Source organism: Phaenicophaeus curvirostris, unplaced genomic scaffold, assembly GCF_032191515.1.
Source record: "Phaenicophaeus curvirostris isolate KB17595 unplaced genomic scaffold, BPBGC_Pcur_1.0 scaffold_51, whole genome shotgun sequence".
NCBI classification, from domain to species: Eukaryota; Metazoa; Chordata; class Aves; order Cuculiformes; family Cuculidae; genus Phaenicophaeus; species Phaenicophaeus curvirostris.
Genome location: NW_027206674.1, coordinates 1 through 22,995, shown reverse-complemented (window position 1 = coordinate 22,995; position 22,995 = coordinate 1). Strand labels below are relative to the sequence as shown.

Genomic DNA, 22,995 nt, shown 5'->3' with positions numbered 1-22,995 from the left:
GAAGGGCCGGGTGGACGAGGTGCTGAGGGACGTGGGTCGGTGATTGATGGGGACGGTTGGACTCCATGATCCGGTGGGTCCTTCCCAACTTGGTGACTCTCTGATTCTCCTGCAGGTCCGTGAAGACCGACGATTTCTTCCCCTACGCCGACGGCCCCCACCAGTTCTGGACGGGCTATTTCACCAGCCGGCCCGCGCTCAAGCGCTACGAGCGCCTCAGCTACAACTTTCTCCAGGTGGGAAACTGAGATTCCCACCCCCTTTTCCCAGGTTCCAGGGTTTCCCCTTCCCCACGTTCCAGGGTTTCCCCTTCCCCACGTTCCAGGGTTTCCTCTTTCTCAGATTCCAGGGTTTCCCCTTTCCCAGATCCCAAGGTTTCCCCTTTCTCAGATCCCAAGGTTTCCCCTTCCCCGGGTTCCAGGGTTTCCCCTTCCCCGGGTTCCAGGGTTTCTCCTTCCCCAGCTGTTTGCCTTCCCGCTTTCCCAGATGTTTGGGCTTCCCCCTTTCCCAGATGTTGGGGTCTCCTTTCCCGACTCCCCGTTTCCCCCGGTAGATCTGCTCTCAGCTGGAGGCCGTGGCCGGCGCGGCGGCGCGTGAGGGGCCCTACGGCTCCGGTGACAGCTCCGTGCTCCGTAAGTGCCGATTCTATGATTCTATGATTGGACTCCTTGATCTGGTGGGTCTCTTCCAACCTGGTGATTCTACGATTCTGTGATTCTATGATTCTACGATTCTATAATTCTACGATTCTATGATTCTACAATTCTATGGTCGGACTCGATGATCCGGTGGGTTTCTTCCAACCTGATGATTCTACGATTCTATAATTCTGCGATTCTATGATTCTACAATTCCATGGTTGGACTCGTTGATCTGGTGGGTCTCTTCCAACCTGGTGATTCTACGATTCTATAATTCTACGATTCTATGATTCTACAATTCTATAATTCTGCGATTCTATGATTCTACAATTCCATGGTTGGACTCGTTGATCTGGTGGGTCTCTTCCAACCTGGTGATTCTACGATTCTGTGATTCTGTGATTCTACAATTCTATGATTCTATGGTTGGACTCAATGATCTGGTGGGTCTCTTCCAACCTGGTGGTTCTATAATTCTGCGATTCTATGATTCTGCGATTCTATGATTCTACAATTCTATGGTTGGACTCAATGATACGGTGGGTCTCTTCCAACCTGGTCATTCTATAATTCTACGATTCTATGATTCTACGATTCTATGGTTGGACTCAGTGATCTGATGGGTTTCTTCCAACCTGATGATTCTATAATTTATGATTCTATAATTCTACGATCCTATGATTCTATGATTCTATGCTTGGACTCGTTGATCTGGTGGGTCACTTCCAACCTGATGATTCTATGATTCTATAATTTACGATTCTATAATTCTACGATCCTATGATTGTATGGTTGGGCTCGTTGATCCGGTGGGTCTCTTCCAACCTGGTGATTCTATGATTCTATGACTTTTTCCCAAAGGTACGTAGTAATAGGACAAGGAGAAAGGGCTATAAATAAGAGATGGAAGATTTAGACTAGAAATAAGGAAGAAATTATTTACGATGAGGCTGGTGAGGCCCTGGAAGAGGTTGCCCAGGGAAGTTGTGGCTGCTCCATCCCTGGAGATGTTCAAAGCCAGGTTGGATGGCGCTTGGAGCCCTGATCTAATGGGGAATTGTCGTGCTCACGGCAGGGGGGTTGGAATTAGATGATCTTTAAGGTCCTTTCCAACCCAAACCGTTCTATGATTCTATGATTCTATCCCTCTGACTCCCACGGTCGCCTACGTTCTCCGCGTTTGTGAACGATTATCTCAAATTTGTCTTTTCCTAAATAAAAACGTTTTCCAGGTCGATTTAAAACTATCGCTACGTTTTCGCTTGGAAAAATCATTCACACCTGAAACCACCCAATGAGCAGAAAACGAAGAATTTCATTTTTATATCCTGGAATTTCTTCAGCTATAGTTGGAAAGTTGGGTCTAGACGCGGGGTGCTGAGGGAGTTGGCTTAGCGGTTGATGGGAACGGTTGGACTTGATGAGCCTGGGGGGGGGTTTCCAACCTGGGGATGCTGTGAGGTGCGGGTTTGGGGACCCCCCAGGACCCCCCTGACCCCCCGTTTCCCCCCCCAGGCGAGGCGGTGGCCGTGCTGCAGCACCACGACGCCGTCAGCGGCACCGCCAAGCAGGACGTCACCGACGACTACGCGCGGCAGCTGGCGGGGGGCTGGCAGCGCTGCCAGGTACGAGTTCTGGGGAGAAAACCCCAGAGTTTTAGGGGTGCGGGGGCCAGGGGTGGGGGGAGCTGCGGTCACAGCCACCGAGCAAACTGGGGGCTGGGGAGGGCGGGAGATGGGGGCCGGCTTCACCCCCCTTCCTCTTTTTAACCCCCCTCTTCCTCTTTTTAACCCCCCTCTTCCTCTTTTGAACCCCCTCATTTCCCCTTTTTAACCCCTGTTCCCCCTTTTAACACCCCTTTTCCCCCTTTTAACCCCCCCTTCCCCCTTTTAACCCCCCCTTCCCCCTTTTAACCCCCTCATTTCCCCTTTTAACCCCCTCATTTCCCCTTTTTAACCCCCTGTTCCCCCTTATAAACCCCCTTTTCCCCCTTTTAACACCCCCTTTTCCCCCTTTTCACCCCCTTCTTTCCCTTGTAACCCCCGCTTCCCCCTTGTAACCCCCCTTTTCCCCCTTTCACCCCCCTTTTCCCCCTTTTAACACCCCTTTTTCCCCCTTTTAACCCCCCCTTCCCCCTTTTAACCCCCCTCTTCCCCCTTTAACCCCCTCATATCCCCTTTTAACCCCCTCATTTCTCCTTTTTAACCCCCGTTCTCCCTTTTAACCCCCCTTTTCCCATTTTAACCCCCCCTTTTCCCATTTTAACCCCCTCATTTCCCCTTTTAACCCCCTCATTTCACCTTTTAAACCCCCCCTTCCCCCTTTTAACCCCCTTTTCCCCCTTTTAACCCCCTTCTTCCCCCTTTTAACCCCCTCATTTCCCCTTTTTAATCCTCTTCCCCTTTTCTCTCTCCCCCCTTTTCTCCTCCCCCCCAGCTCTGTCAGGTCCTGGTGGCCACAGGGTTTGGGCCACGAGCCCCCTGGGTCGCTAGCCGAGCCGTGGCCCCTCTGGGCTCTCTCTCAGGTGCTGGTAGCCAACGTGGCCACAGGGTTTGGGCCACGAGCCCCCTGGGTCACTAGCCGAGCCGTGGCCCCTCTGGGCTCTCTCTCAGGTGCTGGTAGCCAACGTGGCCACAGGGTTTGGGCCACGAGCCCCCTGGGTCACTAGCCGAGCCGTGGCCCCTCTGGGCTCTCTCTCAGGTGCTGGTAGCCAACGCGGCCAGTGGGGTTTGGGCCACGAGCCCCCTGGGTGGCTAGCCGAGCCGTGGCCCCTCTGGGCTCTCTCTCAGGTGCTGGTAGCCAACGCGGCCACAGGGTTTGGGCCACGAGCCCCCTGGGTTGCTAGCCGAGCCGTGGCCCCTCTGGGCTCTCTCTCAGGTGCTGGTAGCCAACGCGGCCACAGGGTTTGGGCCATGAGCCCCCTGGGTGGCTAGCCGAGCCGTGGCCCCTCTGGGCTCTCTCTCAGGTGCTGGTAGCCAACGCGGCCACAGGGTTTGGGCCACGAGCCCCCTGGGTCGCTAGCCGAGCCGTGGCCCCTCTGGGCTCTCTCTCAGGTGCTGGTAGCCAACGTGGCCACAGGGTTTGGGCCACGAGCCCCCTGGGTGGCTAGCCGAGCCGTGGCCCCTCTGGGCTCTCTCTCAGGTGCTGGTAGCCACGGCCAGTGGGGTTTGGGCCACGAGCCCCCTGGGTCGCTAGCCGAGCCGTGGCCCCTCTGGGCTCTCTCTCAGGTGCTGGTAGCCAACGCGGCCACAGGGTTTGGGCCACGAGCCCCCTGGGTGGCTAGCCGAGCCGTGGCCCCTCTGGGCTCTCTCTCAGGTGCTGGTAGCCACGGCCAGTGGGGTTTGGGCCACGAGCCCCCTGGGTGGCTAGCCGAGCCGTGGCCCCTCTGGGCTCTCTCTCAGGTGCTGGTAGCCAACACGGCCACAGGGTTTGGGCCACGAGCCCCCTGGGTCGCTAGCCGAGCCGTGGCCCCTCTGGGCTCTCTCTCAGGTGCTGGTAGCCAACGCGGCCACAGGGTTTGGGCCACGAGCCCCCTGGGTCGCTAGCCGAGCCGTGGCCCCTCTGGGCTCTCTCTCAGGTGCTGGTAGCCAACGCGGCCAGTGGGGTTTGGGCCATGAGCCCCCTGGGTCGCTAGCCGAGCCGTGGCCCCTCTGGGCTCTCTCTCAGGTGCTGGTAGCCAACGTGGCCACAGGGTTTGGGCCACGAGCCCCCTGGGTCGCTAGCCGAGCCGTGGCCCCTCTGGGCTCTCTCTCAGGTGCTGGTAGCCAACGCGGCCAGTGGGGTTTGGGCCACGAGCCCCCTGGCTCGCTAGCCGAGCCGTGGCCCCTCTGGGCTCTCTCTCAGGTGCTGGTAGCCACGGCCAGTGGGGTTTGGGCCACGAGCCCCCTGGGTCGCTAGCCGAGCCGTGGCCCCTCTGGGCTCTCTCTCAGGTGCTGGTAGCCAACGTGGCCACAGGGTTTGGGCCACGAGCCCCCTGGGTCGCTAGCCGAGCCGTGGCCCCTCTGGGCTCTCTCTCAGGTGCTGGTAGCCAACGCTCTGGCCGCGCTGAGCGGCTCCAAGCCCGACTTCGTCTTCTGCGACGCCCTCAACGTCAGCGTCTGCGCCCTGAGCGAGGCGGCCGCCCGCGTGAGTGTCCCGGGGGGGGTCCCCACGAGGCCTTCGGGGAGCTGGTCTCGGGGGGGGGGGGTCCTGCTGGGGCTGACGCTGTGTCCGTCTGTCTGTCCCCCCCCACTCCTAGTTCTCCGTCATCGTCTACAACCCCCTCGGCCGCCGTCTCTCGTGGCCCCTGCGGCTCCCAGTCTCCGGGGCGGCCTACGCGGTGCTGGACGCTCAGGGCCGGCCTGTGCCCAGCGAGGTGAGCGCGGGGCGGCCCCGTCACCCCCCCCCCCCCCCCCATCCCCGAGACCCCGAACCCCCTCGAATCCCCCTTTTTTTCTTCCCCCCTTTTCTCCTTTCCAGGTGGTTCCCGTCTCCAACGTCACCCGCTGGCTGCGTGGTGGTGCTGGCGCCGCGCGCGAGCTGCTCTTCCAGGCCTCCGTGCCCCCCCTGGGCTTCAGCACCTTCAGCGTCTCCCGGCTGCGCCGCGGGGAGCCCCCCCGGCCCCCCAAACCGACCCCGCGCCTCTCGCCCCCTCGGGAGATCCGCAATGAGGTACGGAAGCCCGGGATGCACCCGGTTGCTGGGCTCCGGAGCTGGATCCCGGGGCAGGGGGTGTCCCGGCTCCCCCCCGACCCCGGCCCGGTTGGAGAGTCGGGGGGCCGCTGGGAGGAACTGGGGGGGCGGCGGCTCGACTCGCCGTCCTCCCTCCGGCCCCGCAGCACGTCCGGGTGCTCTTCGACCCCGTCACGGGGCTCCTGGAGCAGATCGAGAACCTGGACGCAGGCGTCTCGCTCCCCGTCCTCCAGAGCTTCTACTGGTGAGCACTGGGGGGGCCTGGACGCCCCGCTGCCCCACGGGGGGAGCTTCCTCCTCCTCCCCCTCAGCATTCTCTTCCTCCTCCTTCCTTTTCATCCTTCTTCCTGTTTCTGTCTTTTTCTCCTCCTCCTTCCTTTTGCTTTTCCTTCTTTTCCTCCTCCTCCTCCTTCCTTTTCTCCTCCTTCTCCTTTTTCTCTTCCTTCCTTATCCTCCTTCCTTTTCCTCCTCCTTCCTTTTCCTCCTCCTTCCTTTTCCTCCTCCTTCCTTTTCCTCCTCCTTCCTTTTCCTCCTCCTTCCTTTTCCTCCTCCTTCCTTTTCCTATCTTCTCCTCCTCCTCTTTCCTCCTCCTCCTCCTCTTTCCTCCTCCTCCTCCTTCTCTTTCCTCCTTCTTTTCCTCCTCCACCTTCTCCTTCCTTTTCCCCCTCCTCCTTTTCCTCCTCCTTCTTCTCCTCCTCCTCCCCCTCCTTCTTTTCCTCCTCCTCCTTCCTTTTCCTATCTTCTTCTCCTCCTCTTTCCTCCTCCTCCTTCTCTTTCCTTTTCTCCTCCTCCTTCTTTTCCTCCTCGTCCTTCTCCTTCCTTTTCCCCCTCCTTCTTTTCCTCCTCCTCCTCCTTCTCCTCCTCCTCCCCCTCCTTCTTTTCCTGCTCCTCCTTCTCCTTCCTTTTCCTCCTCCCTTTTCCTATCTCCTCCTCCTTCTTTGTCTCCTCCTCTTTCCTTTTCATATCTTCTTCTCTTCCTCCTCCTTCTCCTTCCTTTTTCTCCTCCTCCTCCTTCTTTTCCTCCTCCTCCTCTTTCCTCTTGCTCCTCCTCCTCCTTCTCCTCATCCTCCCCCTCCCTTTTCCTCCTTCCTCCCCCTCCCTTTTCCTCCTTCCTCCCCCTCCCTTTTCCTCCTTTCTCCCCCTCCCTTTTCCTCCTTTCTCCCCCTCCCTTTTCCTCCTTTCTCCCCCTCCCTTTTCCTCCTTTCTCCCCCTCCCTTTTTCCTCCTTCCTCCCCCTCCCTTTTCCTCCTTTCTCCCCCTCCCTTTTCCTCCTTTCTCCCCCTCCCTTTTCCTCCTTTCTCCCCCTCCCTTTTCCTCCTCCCCCTCCCTTTTCCTCCTTCCTCCCCCTCCCTTTTCCTCCTTCCTCCCCCTCCCTTTTCCTCCTTCCTCCCCCTCCCTTTTCCTCCTTTCTCCCCCTCCCTTTTCCTCCTTCCTCCCCCTCCCTTTTCCTCCTTCCTCCCCCTCCCTTTTCCTCCTTCCTCCCCCTCCCTTTTCCTCCTTCCTCCCCCTCCCTTTTCCTCCTTCCTCCCCCTCCCTTTTCCTCCTTCCTCCCCCTCCCTATTCCTCCTTCCTCCCCCTCCCTTTTCCTCCTTCCTCCCCCTCCCTTTTCCTCCTTCCTCCCCCTCCCTTTTCCCCCTCCCTTTTCCTCCTCCTCTTCCTGCAGGTACAACGCCAGCACGGGCAACTCCGAGAGCTCCCAGGCCTCGGGCGCCTACATCTTCCGCCCCAACAGCTCCGACCCCAGCCCCGTCTCCAGCTCCAAGGGCGTCTCCACGTACCTGGTGCAGGTGGGCGGTGGGGCCGGGCTCCCCGGGGGGCTGGGGGTGTCCCCGGGACCCCCCAACTCAGGGCGCTGAGGACCCCCCCCCGCCCCTGTGTCCCCCGCAGAACTCCCTGGTGCAGGAGCTCCACCAGAACTTCTCCTCGTGGTGCTCCCAGGTGGTTCGGCTCCGCGCGGGGCAGCCCTACCTGGAGCTGGAATGGACCGTGGGGCCCATCCCCGTGGAGTGAGTGAGGGAGGGGGGCGGAAAAACCTGGGGAGGTGGGAATACGGCAGGTCCTGCCCCGCTCTGACCAAGGGACTCGCCTGCTGGATGAGGGAAAGGCTGGGATGGAGTCTTCTGGACTTCAGAAAAGCCTTGGACACGGTTCCTCACACCTTTCTACTTCGGAAACTGTCCGTCTCGGGCCTGGAGAGGCCAACGCTCTCCTGGGTGGGAAACTGGTTGTGTGGAGGGCCCAGAGAGTGGTGGGAGATGGAGTTAACTCCAGCTGGAGGCCAGGTCCACGTGGTGTCCCCAGGGCTCCGTGCTGGGTCCTGGTCAATGTCTTTATCCACGACCTGGATGGAGGCATCGAGGGCTCCCTGAGAGAGTTTGGGGGTGACACTGAGCCGGGTGGATCTGCTGGAGGGTTTGAGGTTCTCCAGAGGGATCTGAGCTGGTTGGATCCATGGGCTGAGACCAAGGGGATGAGGTTGGAGCAGGACCTTGGGGCACAACGACCCTGGGCAGCTCCAGCCTAGGAGGAGTCTGGCTGGAAAGGGCCTGGAGGAGAAGGACCTGGGGGGGTTGGTGGGACACGAGGATGTGGAGGCTCTGGAGCGAGTGCAGAGAAGAGCAACGAAGCTGGGGAGGGGGCTGGAGAAGAAGAGGAGCGGCTGAGAGAGCTGGGGGGGTTCAGCCTGGAGAAGAGGAGCCTGAGGGGAGACCTCCTTGCTCTTTCCCTGCAAGGAGCTGGTGGAGAGGAGGGAGCTGGGCTCTTCTCCCCAGGGCCAGGGGCCAGGCCGAGAGGGAACGGCCTCAAGCTCCACCAGGGGAGGCTCCGCATGGGACATCAAGAACTTCTTCATGGAAAGGGTCATTGGTCACTGGGACAGGGAGGGGGTTGAGTCCCCTGCCCTGGAGGGGTTGAGGGTGGCCGAGGCGCTGAGGGACGTGGGTCGGTGATTGATGGGGACGGTTGGCTGCTCCGTTGGGTCTCTTCCAACCCGGTGGTTCCGTTATTCTCTGCTAACGCCCCCCCCATCTCCCCCAGCGACGGGGTGGGCAAGGAGATCATCAGCCGCTTCGAGACGCCGCTGCGGACGGGCTCCGTCTTCTACACCGACTCCAACGGGCGGCAGATCCTGGAGCGCAGGTCGGGGCCGGGGCGGGCGATCACCGGGGACCCCCCCTGTCCCCCTCCCCGTAACCGGCTTCGCCTCCCCCCAAAAGGCGCAACTACCGGCCCACGTGGGACCTGAACCAGACGGAACCCGTGGCGGGGAATTATTACCCCGTTAACACCCGCATCTTCATCAAGGTAACGACTCCGGCGCGGTGGGAGGGGGGGGAACGGGGCTGAGAGCGGGGCACGGGGCTGAGAGCGGGGCAGAGCTCGTCACACGTGTGGCTCTTGCCTCCTTCCCTCCCTGCAGGACGAGAAGGTGCAGCTGACGGTGCTGACGGATCGATCGCAGGGCGGCAGCAGCATCTTCGACGGCTCCTTAGAGCTCATGGTGAGGGAACGTGCTGGGATGCAGCCTCAGGGATGGAAATGTGGGGGTGCAGGGGCTGGGATGCAGCCTCAGGGATGCAAATGTGGGGGTGCAGGGGCTGGGATGCAGCCTCAGGGATGCAGATGTGGGGGTGCAGCGGCTGGGATGCAGCCTCAGGGATGCAGATATTGGGGATGGAAGAGCCAGGATGGAACCGATCGGATGCAGCAGCTGGGATGCAGCCTCAGGGATGGAAATGTGGGGGTGCAGGGGCTGGGATGCAGCCTCAAGGATGGAAATGTTGGGGTGCAGCAGCTGGGATGCAGCCTCAGGGATGGAAATGTGGGGGTTCAGGAGCTGGGATGCAGCCTCAGGGATGCAAATGTGGGGGTGCAGGGGCTGGGATGCAGCCTCAGGGATGGAAATGTGGGGGTGCAGGGGCTGGGATGCAGCCTCAGGGATGCAAATGTGGGGGTGCAGGGGCTGGGATGCAGCCTCAGGGATGGAAATGTGGGGGTTCAGGAGCTGGGATGCAGCCTCAGGGATGCAGATGTGGGGGTGCAGGGGCTGGGATGCAGCCTCAGGGATGGAAATGTGGGGGTGCATGGGCTGGGATGCAGCCTTAGGGATGGAAATGTGGGGGTGCAGGGGCTGGGATGCAGCCTCAGGGATGCAGATGTGGGGGTGCAGGGGCTGGGATGCAGCCTCAGGGATGGAAATATTGGGGTTCAGGGGCTGGGATGCAGCCTCAGGGATGGAAATATTGGGGTTCAGGGGCTGGGATGCAGCCTCAGGGATGGAAATGTGGGGGTGCAGGGGCTGGGATGCAGCCTCAGGGATGGAAATATTGGGGTTCAGGGGCTGGGATGCAGCCTCAGGGATGGAAATGTGGGGTTCAGGAGCTGGGATGCAGCCTCAGGGATGCAGATGTGGGGGTGCAGGGGTTGGGATGCAGCCTCAGGGATGCAGATGTGGGGGTTCAGGGGCTGGGATGCAGCCTCAGGGATGGAAATGTGGGGGTGCAGGGGCTGGGATGCAGCCTCAGGGATGCAGATGTGGGGGTGCAGGGGCTGGGATGCAGCCTCAGGGATGGAAATGTGGGGGTGCAGGGGCTGGGATGCAGCCTCAGGGATGGAAATGTGGGGGTGCAGGGGCTGGGATGCAGCCTCAGGGATGGAAATGTGGGGGTTCAGGGGCTGGGATGCAGCCTCAGGGATGCAGATGTGGGGGTGCAGCAGCTGGGATGCAGCCTCAGGGATGGAAATGTTGGGGTGCAGCAGCTGGGATGCAGCCTCAGGGATGGAAATGTGGGGGTTCAGGGGCTGGGATGCAGCCTCAGGGATGCAGATGTGGGGGTGCAGCGGCTGGGATGCAGCCTCAGGGATGGAAATGTGGGGGTGCAGGGGCTGGGATGCAGCCTCAGGGATGGAAATGTGGGGGTGCAGGGGCTGGGATGCAGCCTCAGGGATGGAAAAGTGGGGGTGCAGGAGCTGGGATGCAGCCTCAGGGATGGAAATGTGGGGGTGCAGGGGCTGGGATGCAGCCTCAGGGATGCAGATGTGGGGGTGCAGGGGCTGGGATGCAGCCTCAGGAATGCAGATGTGGGGGTGCAGGGGCTGGGATGCAGCTTCGGGGATGCAGATGTGGGGGTGCAGGGGCTGGGATGCAGCCTCAGGGATGCAGATGTGGGGGTGCAGGGGCTGGGATGCAGCTTCAGCGATGCAGATGTGGGGGTTCAGGGGCTGGGATGCAGCCTCAGGGATGCAGATGTGGGGGTGCAGGGGCTGGGATGCAGCCTCAGGGATGCAGATGTGGGGGTGCAGCAGCTGGAATGCAGCCTCAGGGATGGAAATGTGGGGGTGCAGGGGCTGGGATGCAGCCTCAGGGATGCAGATGTGGGGGTGCAGGGGCTGGGATGCAGCCTCAGGGATGCAGATGTGGGGGTGCAGGGGCTGGGATGCAGCCTCAGGGATGGAAATGTGGGGGTGCAGGGGTTGGGATGCAGCCTCAGGGATGGAAATGTGGGGGTGCAGGGGCTGGGATGCAGCTTCAGGGATGCAAATGTGGGGGTGCAGGGGCTGGGATGCAGCCTCAGGGATGGAAATGTGGGGGTGCAGGGGCTGGGATGCAGCCTCAGGGATGGAAATGTGGGGGTGCAGGGGCTGGGATGCAGCCTCAGGGATGGAAATGTGGGGGTTCAGGAGCTGGGATGCAGCCTCAGGGATGCAGATGTGGGGGTGCAGGGGCTGGGATACAGTTTCAGGGATGCAGATGTGGGGGTGCAGGGGCTGGGATGCAGCCTCAGGGATGCAGATGTGGGGGTGCAGGGGCTGGGATGCAGCCTCAGGGATGCAGATGTGGGGGTGCAGGGGCTGGGATGCAGCCTCAGGGATGGAAATGTGGGGGTGCATGGGCTGGGATGCAGCCTCAGGGATGGAAATGTGGGGGTGCAGGGGCTGGGATGCAGCCTCAGGGATGGAAATATCGGGGTTCAGGGGCTGGGATGCAGCTTCAGGGATGCAGATGTGGGGGTGCAGGGGCTGGGATGCAGCCTCAGGGATGGAAATGTGGGGGTGCAGGGGCTGGGATGCAGCCTCAGGGATGGAAATATGGGGGTGCAGGGGCTGGGATGCAGCCTCAGGGATGGAAATGTGGGGGTTCAGGAGCTGGGATGCAGCCTCAGGGATGGAAATGTTGGGGTGCAGGGGCTGGGATGCAGCTTCAGGGATGGAAATGTGGGGGTGCAGGGGCTGGGATGCAGCCTCAGGGATGCAAATATGGGGGTGCAGGGGCTGGGATGCAGCCTCAGGGATGCAGATGTGGGGGTGCAGGGGCTGGGATGCAGCTTCAGGGATGCAAATATGGGGGTGCAGGGGCTGGGATGCAGCCTCAGGGATGGAAATGTGGGGGTTCAGGAGCTGGGATGCAGCCTCAGGGATGGAAATGTGGGGGTGCAGGGGCTGGGATGCAGCCTCAGGGATGGAAATGTGGGGGTTCAGGAGCTGGGATGCAGCTTCAGGGATGCAGATGTGGGGGTGCAGGGGTTGGGATGCAGCCTCAGGGATGGAAATGTGGGGGTGCAGGGGCTGGGATGCAGCCTCAGGGATGGAAATGTGGGGGTTCAGGAGCTGGGATGCAGCCTCAGGGATGCAAATGTGGGGGTGCAGGGGCTGGGATGCAGCCTCAGGGATGGAAATGTGGGGGTGCAGGGGCTGGGATGCAGCTTCAGGTGTGCAAATGTGGGGGTGCAGGGGCTGGGATGCAGCCTCAGGGATGGAAATGTGGGGGTGCAGGGGCTGGGATGCAGCTTCAGGGATGGAAATGTGGGGGTGCAGGGGCTGGGATGCAGCCTCAGGGATGGAAATGTGGGGGTGCAGGGGCTGGGATGCAGCTTCAGGGATGCAAATGTGGGGGTGCAGGGGTTGGGATGCAGCCTCAGGGATGCAGATGTGGGGGTGCAGGGGTTGGGATGCAGCCTCAGGGATGCAGATGTGGGGGTGCAGGGGCTGGGATGCAGCCTCAGGGATGCAGATGTGGGGGTGCAGGGGCTGGGATGCAGCCTCAGGGATGCAAATATGGGGGTGCAGGGGCTGGGATGCAGCCTCAGGGATGGAAATGTGGGGGTGCAGGGGCTGGGATGCAGCCTCAGGGATGCAGATGTGGGGGTGCAGGGGCTGGGATGCAGTTTCAGGGATGCAGATGTGGGGGTGCAGGGGCTGGGATGCAGCCTCAGGGATGCAGATGTGGGGGTGCAGGGGCTGGGATGCAGCCTCAGGGATGCAGATGTGGGGGTGCAGGGGCTGGGATGCAGCTTCAGGTGTGCAAATGTGGGGGTGCAGGGGCTGGGATGCAGCCTCAGGGATGGAAATGTGGGGGTGCAGGGGCTGGGATGCAGCCTCAGGGATGCAATTGTGGGGGTGCAGGGGCTGGGATGCAGCTTCAGGGATGGAAATGTGGGGGTTCAGGGGCTGGGATGCAGCCTCAGGGATGCAGATGTGGGGGTGCAGGGGCTGGGATGCAGCCTCAGGGATGCAGATGTGGGGGTGCAGGGGCTGGGATGCAGCCTCAGGGATGGAAATGTGGGGGTGCAGGGGCTGGGATGCAGCCTCAGGGATGCAGATGTGGGGGTGCAGCAGCTGGGATGCAGCCTCAGGGATGGAAATGTTGGGGTGCAGCAGCTGGGATGCAGCCTCAGGGATGCAGATGTGGGGGTGCAGGGGCTGGGATGCAGCCTCAGGGATACAGATGTGGGGGTGCAGGGGCTGGGATGCAGCCTCAGGGATGGAAGTGTTGGGGTGCAGCAGCTGGGATGCAGCCTCAGGGATGGAAATGTGGGGGTGCAGGGGCTGGGATGCAGCCTCAGGGATGGAAATTTGGGGGTGCAGGGGCTGGGATGCAGCCTCAGGGATGGAAATGTGGGGGTTCAGGAGCTGGGATGCAGCCTGAGGGATGGAAATGTTGGGGTGCAGGGGCTGGGATGCAGCCTCAGGGATGCAAATGTGGGGGTGCAGGGGCTGGGATGCAGCCTCAGGGATGCAGATGTGGGGGTGCAGGGGCTGGGATGCAGCCTCAGGGATGGAAATGTTGGGGTGCAGGGGCTGGGATGCAGCCTCAGGGATGCAGATTTTGGGGATGGAAGAGCCAGGATGGAACCAATCGGATGCAGCAGCTGGGATGCAGCCTCAGGGATGGAAATGTGGGGGTGCAGGAGCTGGGATGCAGCCTCAGGGATGGAAATGTGGGGGTGCAGGGGCTGGGATGCAGCCTCAGGGATGCAAATGTGGGGGTTCAGGAGCTGGGATGCAGCCTCAGGGATGGAAATGTGGGGGTGCAGGGGCTGGGATGCAGCCTCAGGGATGCAAATATGGGGGTGCAGGGGCTGGGATGCAGCCTCAGGGATGCAGATGTGGGGGTGCAGGGGCTGGGATGCAGCCTCAGGGATGCAGATGTGGGGGTGCAGGGGCTGGGATGCAGCTTCAGGGATGCAAATATGGGGGTGCAGGGGCTGGGATGCAGCCTCAGGGATGCAGATGTGGGGGTGCAGGGGCTGGGATGCAGCCTCAGGGATGCAGATGTGGGGGTGCAGGGGCTGGGATGCAGCCTCAGGGATGCAGATGTGGGGGTGCAGGGGCTGGGATGCAGCTTCAGGGATGCAAATATGGGGGTGCAGGGGCTGGGATGCAGCCTCAGGGATGCAGATGTGGGGGTGCAGGGGCTGGGATGCAGCCTCAGGGATGCAGATGTGGGGGTGCAGGGGCTGGGATGCAGCCTCAGGGATGCAGATGTGGGGGTGCAGGGGCTGGGATGCAGCCTCAGGGATGCAGATGTGGGGGTGCAGGGGCTGGGATGCAGCCTCAGGGATGCAGATGTGGGGGTGCAGGGGCTGGGATGCAGCCTCAGGGATGCAGATGTGGGGGTGCAGGGGCTGGGATGCAGCCTCAGGGATGGAAATGTGGGGGTGCAGGGGCTGGGATGCAGCCTCAGGGATGCAGATGTGGGGGTTCAGGGGCTGGGATGCAGCCTCAGGGATGCAGATGTGGGGGTGCAGGGGCTGGGATGCAGCCTCAGGGATGCAGATGTGGGGGTGCAGGGGCTGGGATGCAGCTTCAGGTGTGCAAATGTGGGGGTGCAGGGGCTGGGATGCAGCCTCAGGGATGGAAATGTGGGGGTGCAGGGGCTGGGATGCAGCTTCAGGGATGGAAATGTGGGGGTTCAGGGGCTGGGATGCAGCCTCAGGGATGCAGATGTGGGGGTGCAGGGGCTGGGATGCAGCCTCAGGGATGCAGATGTGGGGGTGCAGGGGCTGGGATGCAGCCTCAGGGATGGAAATGTGGGGGTGCAGGGGCTGGGATGCAGCCTCAGGGATGCAGATGTGGGGGTGCAGCAGCTGGGATGCAGCCTCAGGGATGGAAATGTTGGGGTGCAGCAGCTGGGATGCAGCCTCAGGGATGCAGATGTGGGGGTGCAGGGGCTGGGATGCAGCCTCAGGGATGCAGATGTGGGGGTGCAGGGGCTGGGATGCAGCCTCAGGGATGGAAGTGTTGGGGTGCAGCAGCTGGGATGCAGCCTCAGGGATGGAAATGTGGGGGTGCAGGGGCTGGGATGCAGCCTCAGGGATGCAGATGTGGGGGTGCAGGGGCTGGGATGCAGCTTCAGGGATGCAGCCTCAGGGATGGAAATGTTGGGGTGCAGGGGCTGGGATGCAGCCTCAGGGATGGAAATGTGGGGGTTCAGGAGCTGGGATGCAGCCTCAGGGATGCAGATGTGGGGGTGCAGGGGCTGGGATGCAGCTTCAGGGATGGAAATGTGGGGGTGCAGGGGCTGGGATGCAGTTTCAGGGATGCAGATGTGGGGGTTCAGGGGCTGGGATGCAGCCTCAGGGATGCAGATGTGGGGGTGCAGGGGCTGGGATGCAGCCTCAGGGATGCAGATTTTGGGGCTGCAGGGGCTGGGATGCAGCCTCAGGGATGGAAATGTGGGGGTGCAGGGGCTGGGATGCAGCCTCAGGGATGCAGATGTGGGGGTGCAGGGGCTGGGATGCAGCCTCAGGGGTGCAGATGTGGGGGTGCAGGGGCTGGGATGCAGCTTCAGGGATGCAAATATGGGGGTGCAGGGGCTGGGATGCAGCTTCAGGGATGGAAATGTGGGGGTGCAGGGGCTGGGATGCAGCCTCAGGGATGCAGATGTGGGGGTGCAGGGGCTGGGATGCAGCTTCAGGGATGGAAATGTGGGGGTGCAGGGGCTGGGATGCAGCCTCAGGGATGCAGATGTGGGGGTGCAGGGGCTGGGATGCAGCCTCAGGGATGCAAATGTGGGGGTGCAGGGGCTGGGATGCAGCCTCAGGGATGCAGATGTGGGGGTGCAGCAGCTGGGATGCAGCCTCAGGGATGGAAATGTGGGGGTTCAGGAGCTGGGATGCAGCCTCAGGGATGGAAATGTGGGGGTGCAGGGGCTGGGATGCAGCCTCAGGGATGCAGATGTGGGGGTGCAGGGGCTGGGATGCAGCCTCAGGGATGCAGATGTGGGGGTGCAGGGGCTGGGATGCAGCTTCAGGGATGCAGATGTGGGGGTGCAGGGGCTGGGATGCAGCCTCAGGGATGCAGATGTGGGGGTGCAGGGTCTGGGATGCAGCCTCAGGGATGGAAATGTGGGGGTTCAGGGGCTGGGATGCAGCTTCAGGGATGGAAATGTGGGGGTGCAGGGGCTGGGATGCAGCTTCAGGGGTGCAGATGTGGGGGTGCAGGGGCTGGGATGCAGCCTCAGGGGTGCAGATGTGGGGGTTGCGTCCTCCGGGCTGCGAGGACCAGGCTGCAGCCTCCAGGGTGACGTGCCCCACGCCGGCTGCCGTTCCCCCCAGGTCCATCGCCGGCTGCTCTGCGACGACAACCGGGGAGTCGGGGAGCCCCTGTCCGAACCGGGAGCCACGGGGCGAGGGCTGGTTGTCCGCGGCCGCCACCTCGTCCTCCTGGAGCCGGTGGCATCGGCGGCCGAGCGGCACCGGCCGCTGGCGCAGGAGCTGGTCGTGGCGCCCTACGCGGTGCTGGCGGCCGGAGAGGGCTCGTCCTTCAGCCGGGGCCGGCGGGAGGTGAGACGAGGGCTTTAACGGGGACTCCGGGGGTCACAGCCACCGTGTCCCCCCTCACCGTGACCCCCTCCCCAAGTTCTCGGCGTTGCGGACGGAGCTGCCGCCCAACGTCCACCTCCTGACGCTGGCGGCCGAGGACGACGGGAACGTCCTCGTGAGGCTGGAGCATCAGTTCGAGCGCGGGGAGAGCGTCAACGGGTCCCAGCCCGTCACCATCGACCTCCTGGTGAGACGCCCGCGGCCTTCCCGACACCAGCCCCCGCGCGGGGATGGGAGGGGTGGGGATCGGGAGAGGCTGGATCCATGGCTGGAGGGCAGGAAGGATCTAGAGAGGGATCAGAGAGGCTGGATCCATGGATGGAGGGCAGGAAGGGTCTAGAGAGGGATCAGGAGAGGCTGGATCCATGGCTGGAGGGCAGGAAGGATCTAGAGGGGGATCAGGAGAGGCTGGATCCATGGAGGGAGGGCAGGAAGGATCTAGAGAGGGATCAGGCCAGGCTGGATCCATGGATGGAGGGCAGGAAGGGTCTAGAGAGGGATCGGGAGAGGCTGGATCCATGGATGGAGGGCAGGAAGGATCTAGAGAGGGATCAGGAGAGGCTGGATCCGTGGATGGAGGGCAGGAAGGATCTAGAGAGGGATCAGGAGAGGCTGGATCCATGGATGGAGGGCAGGAAGGATCTAGAGAGGGATCAGGCCAGGCTGGATCCATGGCTGGAGGGCAGGAAGGGTCTAGAGAAGGATCGGGCCAGGCTGGATCCATGGGTGGAGGGCAGGAAGGATCTAGAGAGGGATCAGGAGAGGCTGGATCCATGGATGGAGGGCAGGAAGGATCTAGAGAGGGATCAGAGAGGCTGGATCCATGGACGGAGGGCAGGAAGGATCTAGAGAGGGATCAGCTGGATCCATGGATGGAGGGCAGGAAGGATCTAGAGAGGGATCAGGAGAGGCTGGATCCATGGATGGAGGGCAGGAAGGATCTAGAGAGGGATCAGCTGGATCCATGGGCTTTGGCCCCCCTGGTCCAGTGGGAGGGCTGTGCCCACACCTGGGGGTCGGAACGCGCTGGGATTGGAGATCCCATCCCCCCTGAACCCTTCCTGCGTGATCCCTGCTCCCGGAGACGATTCCCAGAGGCAAATCCCTAATCCCGGGGCTGCTCCCCACTCCTGGAGCTGCTCCCTGCAGCGATTCCCACCCCCAGAGCCAATTCCCAGTCCCGATTCCCATTCCCACAGTGATTCCTACTCCCAAATCCCATTCCCAGAGCCGCTCCCCACTCCTAGAGCCAATTCCTTCTCCCAATTCCCACTCCTAGCGCCAATTCCCACTCCCAATTCCCATTCCCAGAGCCGCTCCCCACTCCCAGAGCCAATTCCCACTCCCAATTCCCACTCCCAGAGCCGCTCCCCACTCCTAGAGCCAATTCCTGCTCCCAATTCCCACTCCCAGAGCCGCTCCCCACTCCTCGAGCCAATTCCTGCTCCCGATTCCCACTCCCAGAGCCAATTCCCGCTCCCGATTCCCATTCCCAGAGCCGCTCCCCACTCCCAGAGCCAATTCCCACTCCCAATTCCCACTCCCAGAGCCACTCCCCAGTCCTAGAGCCAATTCCTGCTCCCAATTCCCAATCCCAGAGCCAATTCCCACTCCCAATTCCCATTCCCAGAGCCGCTCCCCACTCCCAGAGCCAATTCCCACTCCCGATTCCCATTCCCAGAGCCGCTCCCCACTCCTCGAGCCAATTCCTGCTCCCGATTCCCACTCCCAGAGCCAATTCCCACTCCCAATTCCCATTCCCAGAGCCGCTCCCCACTCCTCGAGCCAATTCCTGCTCCCGATTCCCATTCCCAGAGCCAATTCCCACTCCCAAATCCCATTCCCAGAGCCGCTCCCCACTCCCAGAGCCAATTCCCACTCCCAATTCCCACTCCCAGAGCCAATTCCCACTCCCAATTCCCATTCCCAGAGCCGATCCCCACTCCTAGAGCCAATTCCCACTCCCAATTCCCACTCCCAGAGCCAATTCCCACTCCCAGAGCCAATTCCCACTCCCAATTCCCACTCCCAGAGCCGCTCCCCACTCCTAGAGCCAATTCCCACTCCCAATTCCCACTCCCAATTCCCACTCCCAGAGCCAATTCCCACTCCCAATTCCCATTCCCAGAGCCGATCCCCACTCCTAGAGCCAATTCCCACTCCCAATTCCCACTCCCAGAGCCAATTCCCACTCCCAATTCCCACTCCCAATTCCCACTCCCAGAGCCGCTCCCCACTCCTAGAGCCAATTCCCACTCCCAATTCCCATTCCCAGAGCCAATTCCCACTCCCAATTCCCATTCCCAGAGCCGCTCCCCACTCCCAGAGCCAATTCCCACTCCCAATTCCCATTCCCAGAGCCAATTCCCACTCCCAATTCCCACTCCCAGAGCCGCTCCCCACTCCCAGAGCCAATTCCCACTCCCAGAGCCGCCCCCCGTTCCCGCTCCCCGTCCCTGATGGATTTTTCCCTCTCCCAGAGCCTCTTCTCCGCCTTCTCCGTCGTCTCCGTGCAGGAGCTGAGCCTGGGGGCCGATTTGCCCCTCGACGCCGTCTCCCGCCTCGTTTGGACCCCGGATACCGGTGCTGGGGGGACTGGGGAGCCCGGGGGGGGGCTTTAGGGGGGCTTTAGGGGGGCTTTAAGGAGTTTTGGGGGGGGTCTCACCCCCGTTTCCCATTTTCCCAGGTCCATCCCAGTCCCATCCCAGTGCCAAACTGGATCCGCGCCGGGTGCGCCTGGAACCCATGGAGATCCGGACATTCCTGGCCTCGGTGCAGGGGGGTCTTTGAGTTGGGGGGGGCCCCACGCACCCCCCCCCCCTCAGCTTCCAAAAGCGCATTAAATCCCATGGGAATTTGTCTCCGGACGCAGTTTATTCGGGATCGGGGGGGGCGGCGGCCGGGACCCCCTCCTCGTGCGAGTATCGACAGTCGGCACCCAGGGAGCAGCTTCCCTGGGGGGGGGGGGGGAGAAGGCAGTGAGGACCCCCCGCTTATTCCTGGCCCCCCCCCTCTTTGTTCCAGCCCCCACCTTGTTCCCAGAGATCCCCCTTATTCCAGCCCCCCCCCATTATTCCAGGCCCCCCTCATTATTCCAGCCCCTCTCTTTATTCCAGGCCCCCCCCCATTATTCCAGCCCCCCCCCCATTATTCCAGTCCCTCTCTTTATTCCAGGCCCCCCCCATTATTCCAGCCCCCCCCCCCATTATTCCAGTCCCTCTCTTTATTCCAGGCCCCCCCCATTATTCCAGCCCCCCCCCCATTATTCCAGTCCCTCTCTTTATTCCAGGCCCCCCCCATTATTCCAGCCCCCCCCCCCATTATTCCAGTCCCTCTCTTTATTCCAGGCCCCCCCCATTATTCCAGCCCCCCCCCATTATTCCAGGCCCATTCCTTGTTTCTGGGCTCCCTCCCCCATTATTCCAGTCCCCCCCCCCATTATTCCAACCCCCCCATTATTCCAGCCCCCCCCAACATTCCAGCCCCCCCCCACCATTCCAGCCCCATTCCTTATTCCTGAGCTCCCCCTTTGTTCCCAGCCCCCCCCTCCCATTATTCCAGTTCCCCCTCCCATTATTCCAGCCCCCCCCAAATATTCCAGACTCCATCCTAACATTCCAGCCCCCCCCATTATTCCAGCCCCCCCCCCCCATTATTCCAGCCCCATTCCTTGTTCCGGGGCTCCCCCTTTGTTCCCAGGGTCGCCCCCCCCCCCAATATTCCATTCCCTTCCCATCATTCCAGCTCCTCCACATCATTCCAGCCCCTCCCATTATTCCCCCCCCCCCCAAAAAAAAGCCCTGCACCCCCCTCCTGTCCCTCCATGAAGTGGGGGGGGGGGCCCCCGCATGCCTCAGTTTCCCTCTGTGTCCCCCCGTGCCTCAGTTTCCCTCTGTGTAACGAGTTGCACCGGGCTCAGCTCCCAATATGAGCCCCCCCCCGCAATATTCCAGCCCCCCCCCAATATTCCAGCCCCCCCCCAATATTCCAGCCCCCCCCGGTACCTCCTTGAAGCGTTTACACGGGAACATTTTGAGGCCGGCGCCGCTCTCCGTCCGCGCCGAACGCTTGTTCTGGAGCCGCTGCCGCTTCTCCTGGAGGGAGGGGGAGATCCCACCCCTGGGGGGGGGTCGGGGGGGGCACAGATAACACCCCCCCTCCCCAAAATAACAGACCAGGGGACCCCTCCCCACCCCTCATTTGTAGGGTGCCTCGCTCCCTCTCTCCAGGCATGATTCCGGGGGGGGGGGGCTGGGAGTCTGGGGACCCCCCCCAGCGCCCCCTGACCCCCCCCCAGGGCTCTTACCCGGCCTTCGCCCGAGCCTTGGGACCCCAAAAGGCTTCGGGGTTCTCTGGGAAGCGCTTGAGACCCCGTTTCCTGGAGCTGGGGTTGGCGTCCGGGTGGAGAGCGAAGGAGGCCTGGAGCCTGGGGGGGGCAAAACGGGGGGGGACGGGGTCATTTGGGGGGGTACGGGGTCATTTAGGGGGGTACGGGGGAGAATGGGGTCATTGGGGGGCAAAATGGGGGGGGACAGGGTGATTTGAGGGGGTACGGGGGGGAATGGAGCTCATTGGGGGGCAAAATGGGGGGGGACAGGGTGATTTGAGGGGGTACGGGGGGGAATGGAGCTCATTGGGGGGCAAAATGGGGGGGGACAGGGTGATTTGAGGGGGTACGGGGGGGAATGGAGCTCATTGGGGGGCAAAATGGGGGGGGACAGGGTGATTTGAGGGGGTACGGGGGGGAATGGGGTCATTGGGGGGCAAAATGGGGGGGACAGGGTGATTTTGGGGGGATAAAGGAGGGGGAATGGGGTCGGGGGGGCAAAATGGGGGGGGGACAGGGTGATTTGGGGGGGTACGGGGGGGAATGGGGTCATTGGGGGGCAAAATGGGAGGGACAGGGTGATTTTGGGGGGGCACAGGGGGGGAATGGGGTCATTGGGGGGCAAAATGGGGGGGGACAGGGTGATTTGGGGGGGGGCAGGGTCATTTTAGGGGGGCCCAGGGTCATTTTGGGGGGGTAAAGGAGGGGGAATGGGGTCATGGGGGGCAAAATGGGGGGGACAGGGTGATTTGGGGGGGGGCAGGGTCATTTTAGGGGGGCCCAGGGTCATTTTGGGGGGGTAAAGGAGGGGGAATGGGGTCATGGGGGGCAAAATGGGGGGGGGACAGGGTGATTTGGGGGGGGCAGGGTCATTTTAGGGGGGCCCAGGGTCATTTTGGGGGGGTAAAGGAGGGGGAATGGGGTCATTGGGGGGCAAAATGGGGGGGCCAGGGTTATTTGGGGGGGGCCAGGGTCATTTTGGGGGGGCACAGGGTCATTTTGGGGGGTCAAAGCGTGATCCAGGGTCGTTTGGAAAGTGGGATTATTTGTGGGGAGCAAAGCCGGGGGGGGGGGGTCAGGATCATTTAGGGGGGCAAAGTCGGGGGAACAGGATGATTTGGGGGGGGTCAGGGTGTTTTTGGGGGGGTCAGGGTGTTTTTGGGGGGGCTCCTACGTGGGCTCCACGGCGAGGATCCGCGCGGCCGGGCTGGTCTCCGCGAGCCGCTCGCGTTTCACGGGGTGCAGCTTGGCCTGACGAGGGAAAAAAGGGGGTGCAGGGGGGGGTCAGGGGAGGTTGCTCAGCCCCCCATTTTTTTTGGGGGGGTCCCCGCACCCCGTTTCTCACCCAGCAGCGCATGAGGTCCCAGAGCAGGGCGGGCGGCGCGTCCGTCTTGACGGCGTTTTTGCAGGCGTGGAGAGGGAAACGCGGAAGCCGGCGTGGAGCAGGGCGGATCTGGGGGGGCAGAGGCAGAAATTGGGGGGGCCCCCAGGCTTATGAACCAGGGGAGGGGGCCGCCCAGGGATTTTTGGGGTGTTCCAAATGGATCTAGGGGGCATCCCAAGGGATTTGGGGACCCAGGGGCTTGGGGAGGGGGGGATCTAGGGGTGTCCCCGATGGGTCTAGGGGTGTCCCTGATGGATTTAGGGTGTCCCCGAAAGATCTAGGGGCATCCCAAGGGATTTGGGGTGCCCTTGTCCTGGGGGGATCTAGGGGTGTTCCCGATGGATCTGGGGGTGTCCCCAAAAGATCTAGGGGCATCCCAAGGGATTTGGGGTGCCCTTGCCCTGGGGGAGATCTGGGGGTGTCCCCAGTGGATCTAGGGGTGTTCCCGATGGATCTGGGGGTGTTCCAAATGGATCTAGGGGTGTCCCCGAAAGATCTAGGGGCATCCCAAGGGATTTGGGGTGCCCTTGCCCTGGGGGAGATCTGGGGGTGTCCCAAATGGATCTAGGGGGCATCCCAAGGGATTTGGGGGACCCAGGGGCTTGGGGAGGGGAGGATCTAGGGGTGTCCCCGATGGGTCTAGGGGTGTCCCTGATGGATTTAGGGGTGTCCCCGAAAGATCTAGGGGCGTCCCAAGGGATTTGGGGTGCCCTTGCCCTGGGGGGGATCTAGGGGTGTTCCCGATGGATCTGGGGGTGTCCCCGAAAGATCTAGGGGCATCCCAAGGGATTTGGGGTGCCCTTGCCCTGGGGGAGATCTGGGGGTGTCCCCAATGGATCTAGGGGTGTTCCCGATGGATCTGGGGGTGTTC

At 62.2% G+C, this 22,995-nt stretch overlaps 2 protein-coding genes across 2 annotated transcripts in view; one reads left to right on the top strand and one right to left on the bottom strand.

Annotated features, from left to right (window-relative positions):
• Positions 1-19,272, top strand: part of MAN2B1 (mannosidase alpha class 2B member 1) — a 30,801-nt gene extending 11,529 nt beyond the window's left edge. The window contains exons 9-24 of the mRNA XM_069881585.1: positions 116-236; positions 554-632; positions 2,157-2,266; positions 4,659-4,766; positions 4,879-4,995; positions 5,100-5,291; positions 5,459-5,556; positions 6,975-7,098; positions 7,199-7,317; positions 8,348-8,449; positions 8,527-8,614; positions 8,730-8,810; positions 16,147-16,374; positions 16,451-16,600; positions 18,894-18,996; positions 19,100-19,272. Coding sequence (XP_069737686.1) covers positions 116-236; positions 554-632; positions 2,157-2,266; positions 4,659-4,766; positions 4,879-4,995; positions 5,100-5,291; positions 5,459-5,556; positions 6,975-7,098; positions 7,199-7,317; positions 8,348-8,449; positions 8,527-8,614; positions 8,730-8,810; positions 16,147-16,374; positions 16,451-16,600; positions 18,894-18,996; positions 19,100-19,203 — 1,924 coding nt within the window. The 3' untranslated portion in view covers positions 19,204-19,272. The remainder of the gene's footprint in view (positions 1-115; positions 237-553; positions 633-2,156; positions 2,267-4,658; positions 4,767-4,878; positions 4,996-5,099; positions 5,292-5,458; positions 5,557-6,974; positions 7,099-7,198; positions 7,318-8,347; positions 8,450-8,526; positions 8,615-8,729; positions 8,811-16,146; positions 16,375-16,450; positions 16,601-18,893; positions 18,997-19,099) is intronic.
• On the bottom strand, positions 19,269-22,231 carry LOC138733993 (tRNA (guanine(26)-N(2))-dimethyltransferase-like; the record flags this gene model as incomplete). Its single annotated transcript, XM_069881526.1, has 5 exons — positions 19,269-19,367; positions 20,418-20,532; positions 20,720-20,839; positions 21,915-21,991; positions 22,086-22,231. Coding segments are annotated over 5 exons (539 nt in total), but the record flags the coding sequence as incomplete, so codon positions are not given.
• Positions 22,232-22,995: the final 764 nt, after the last annotated feature.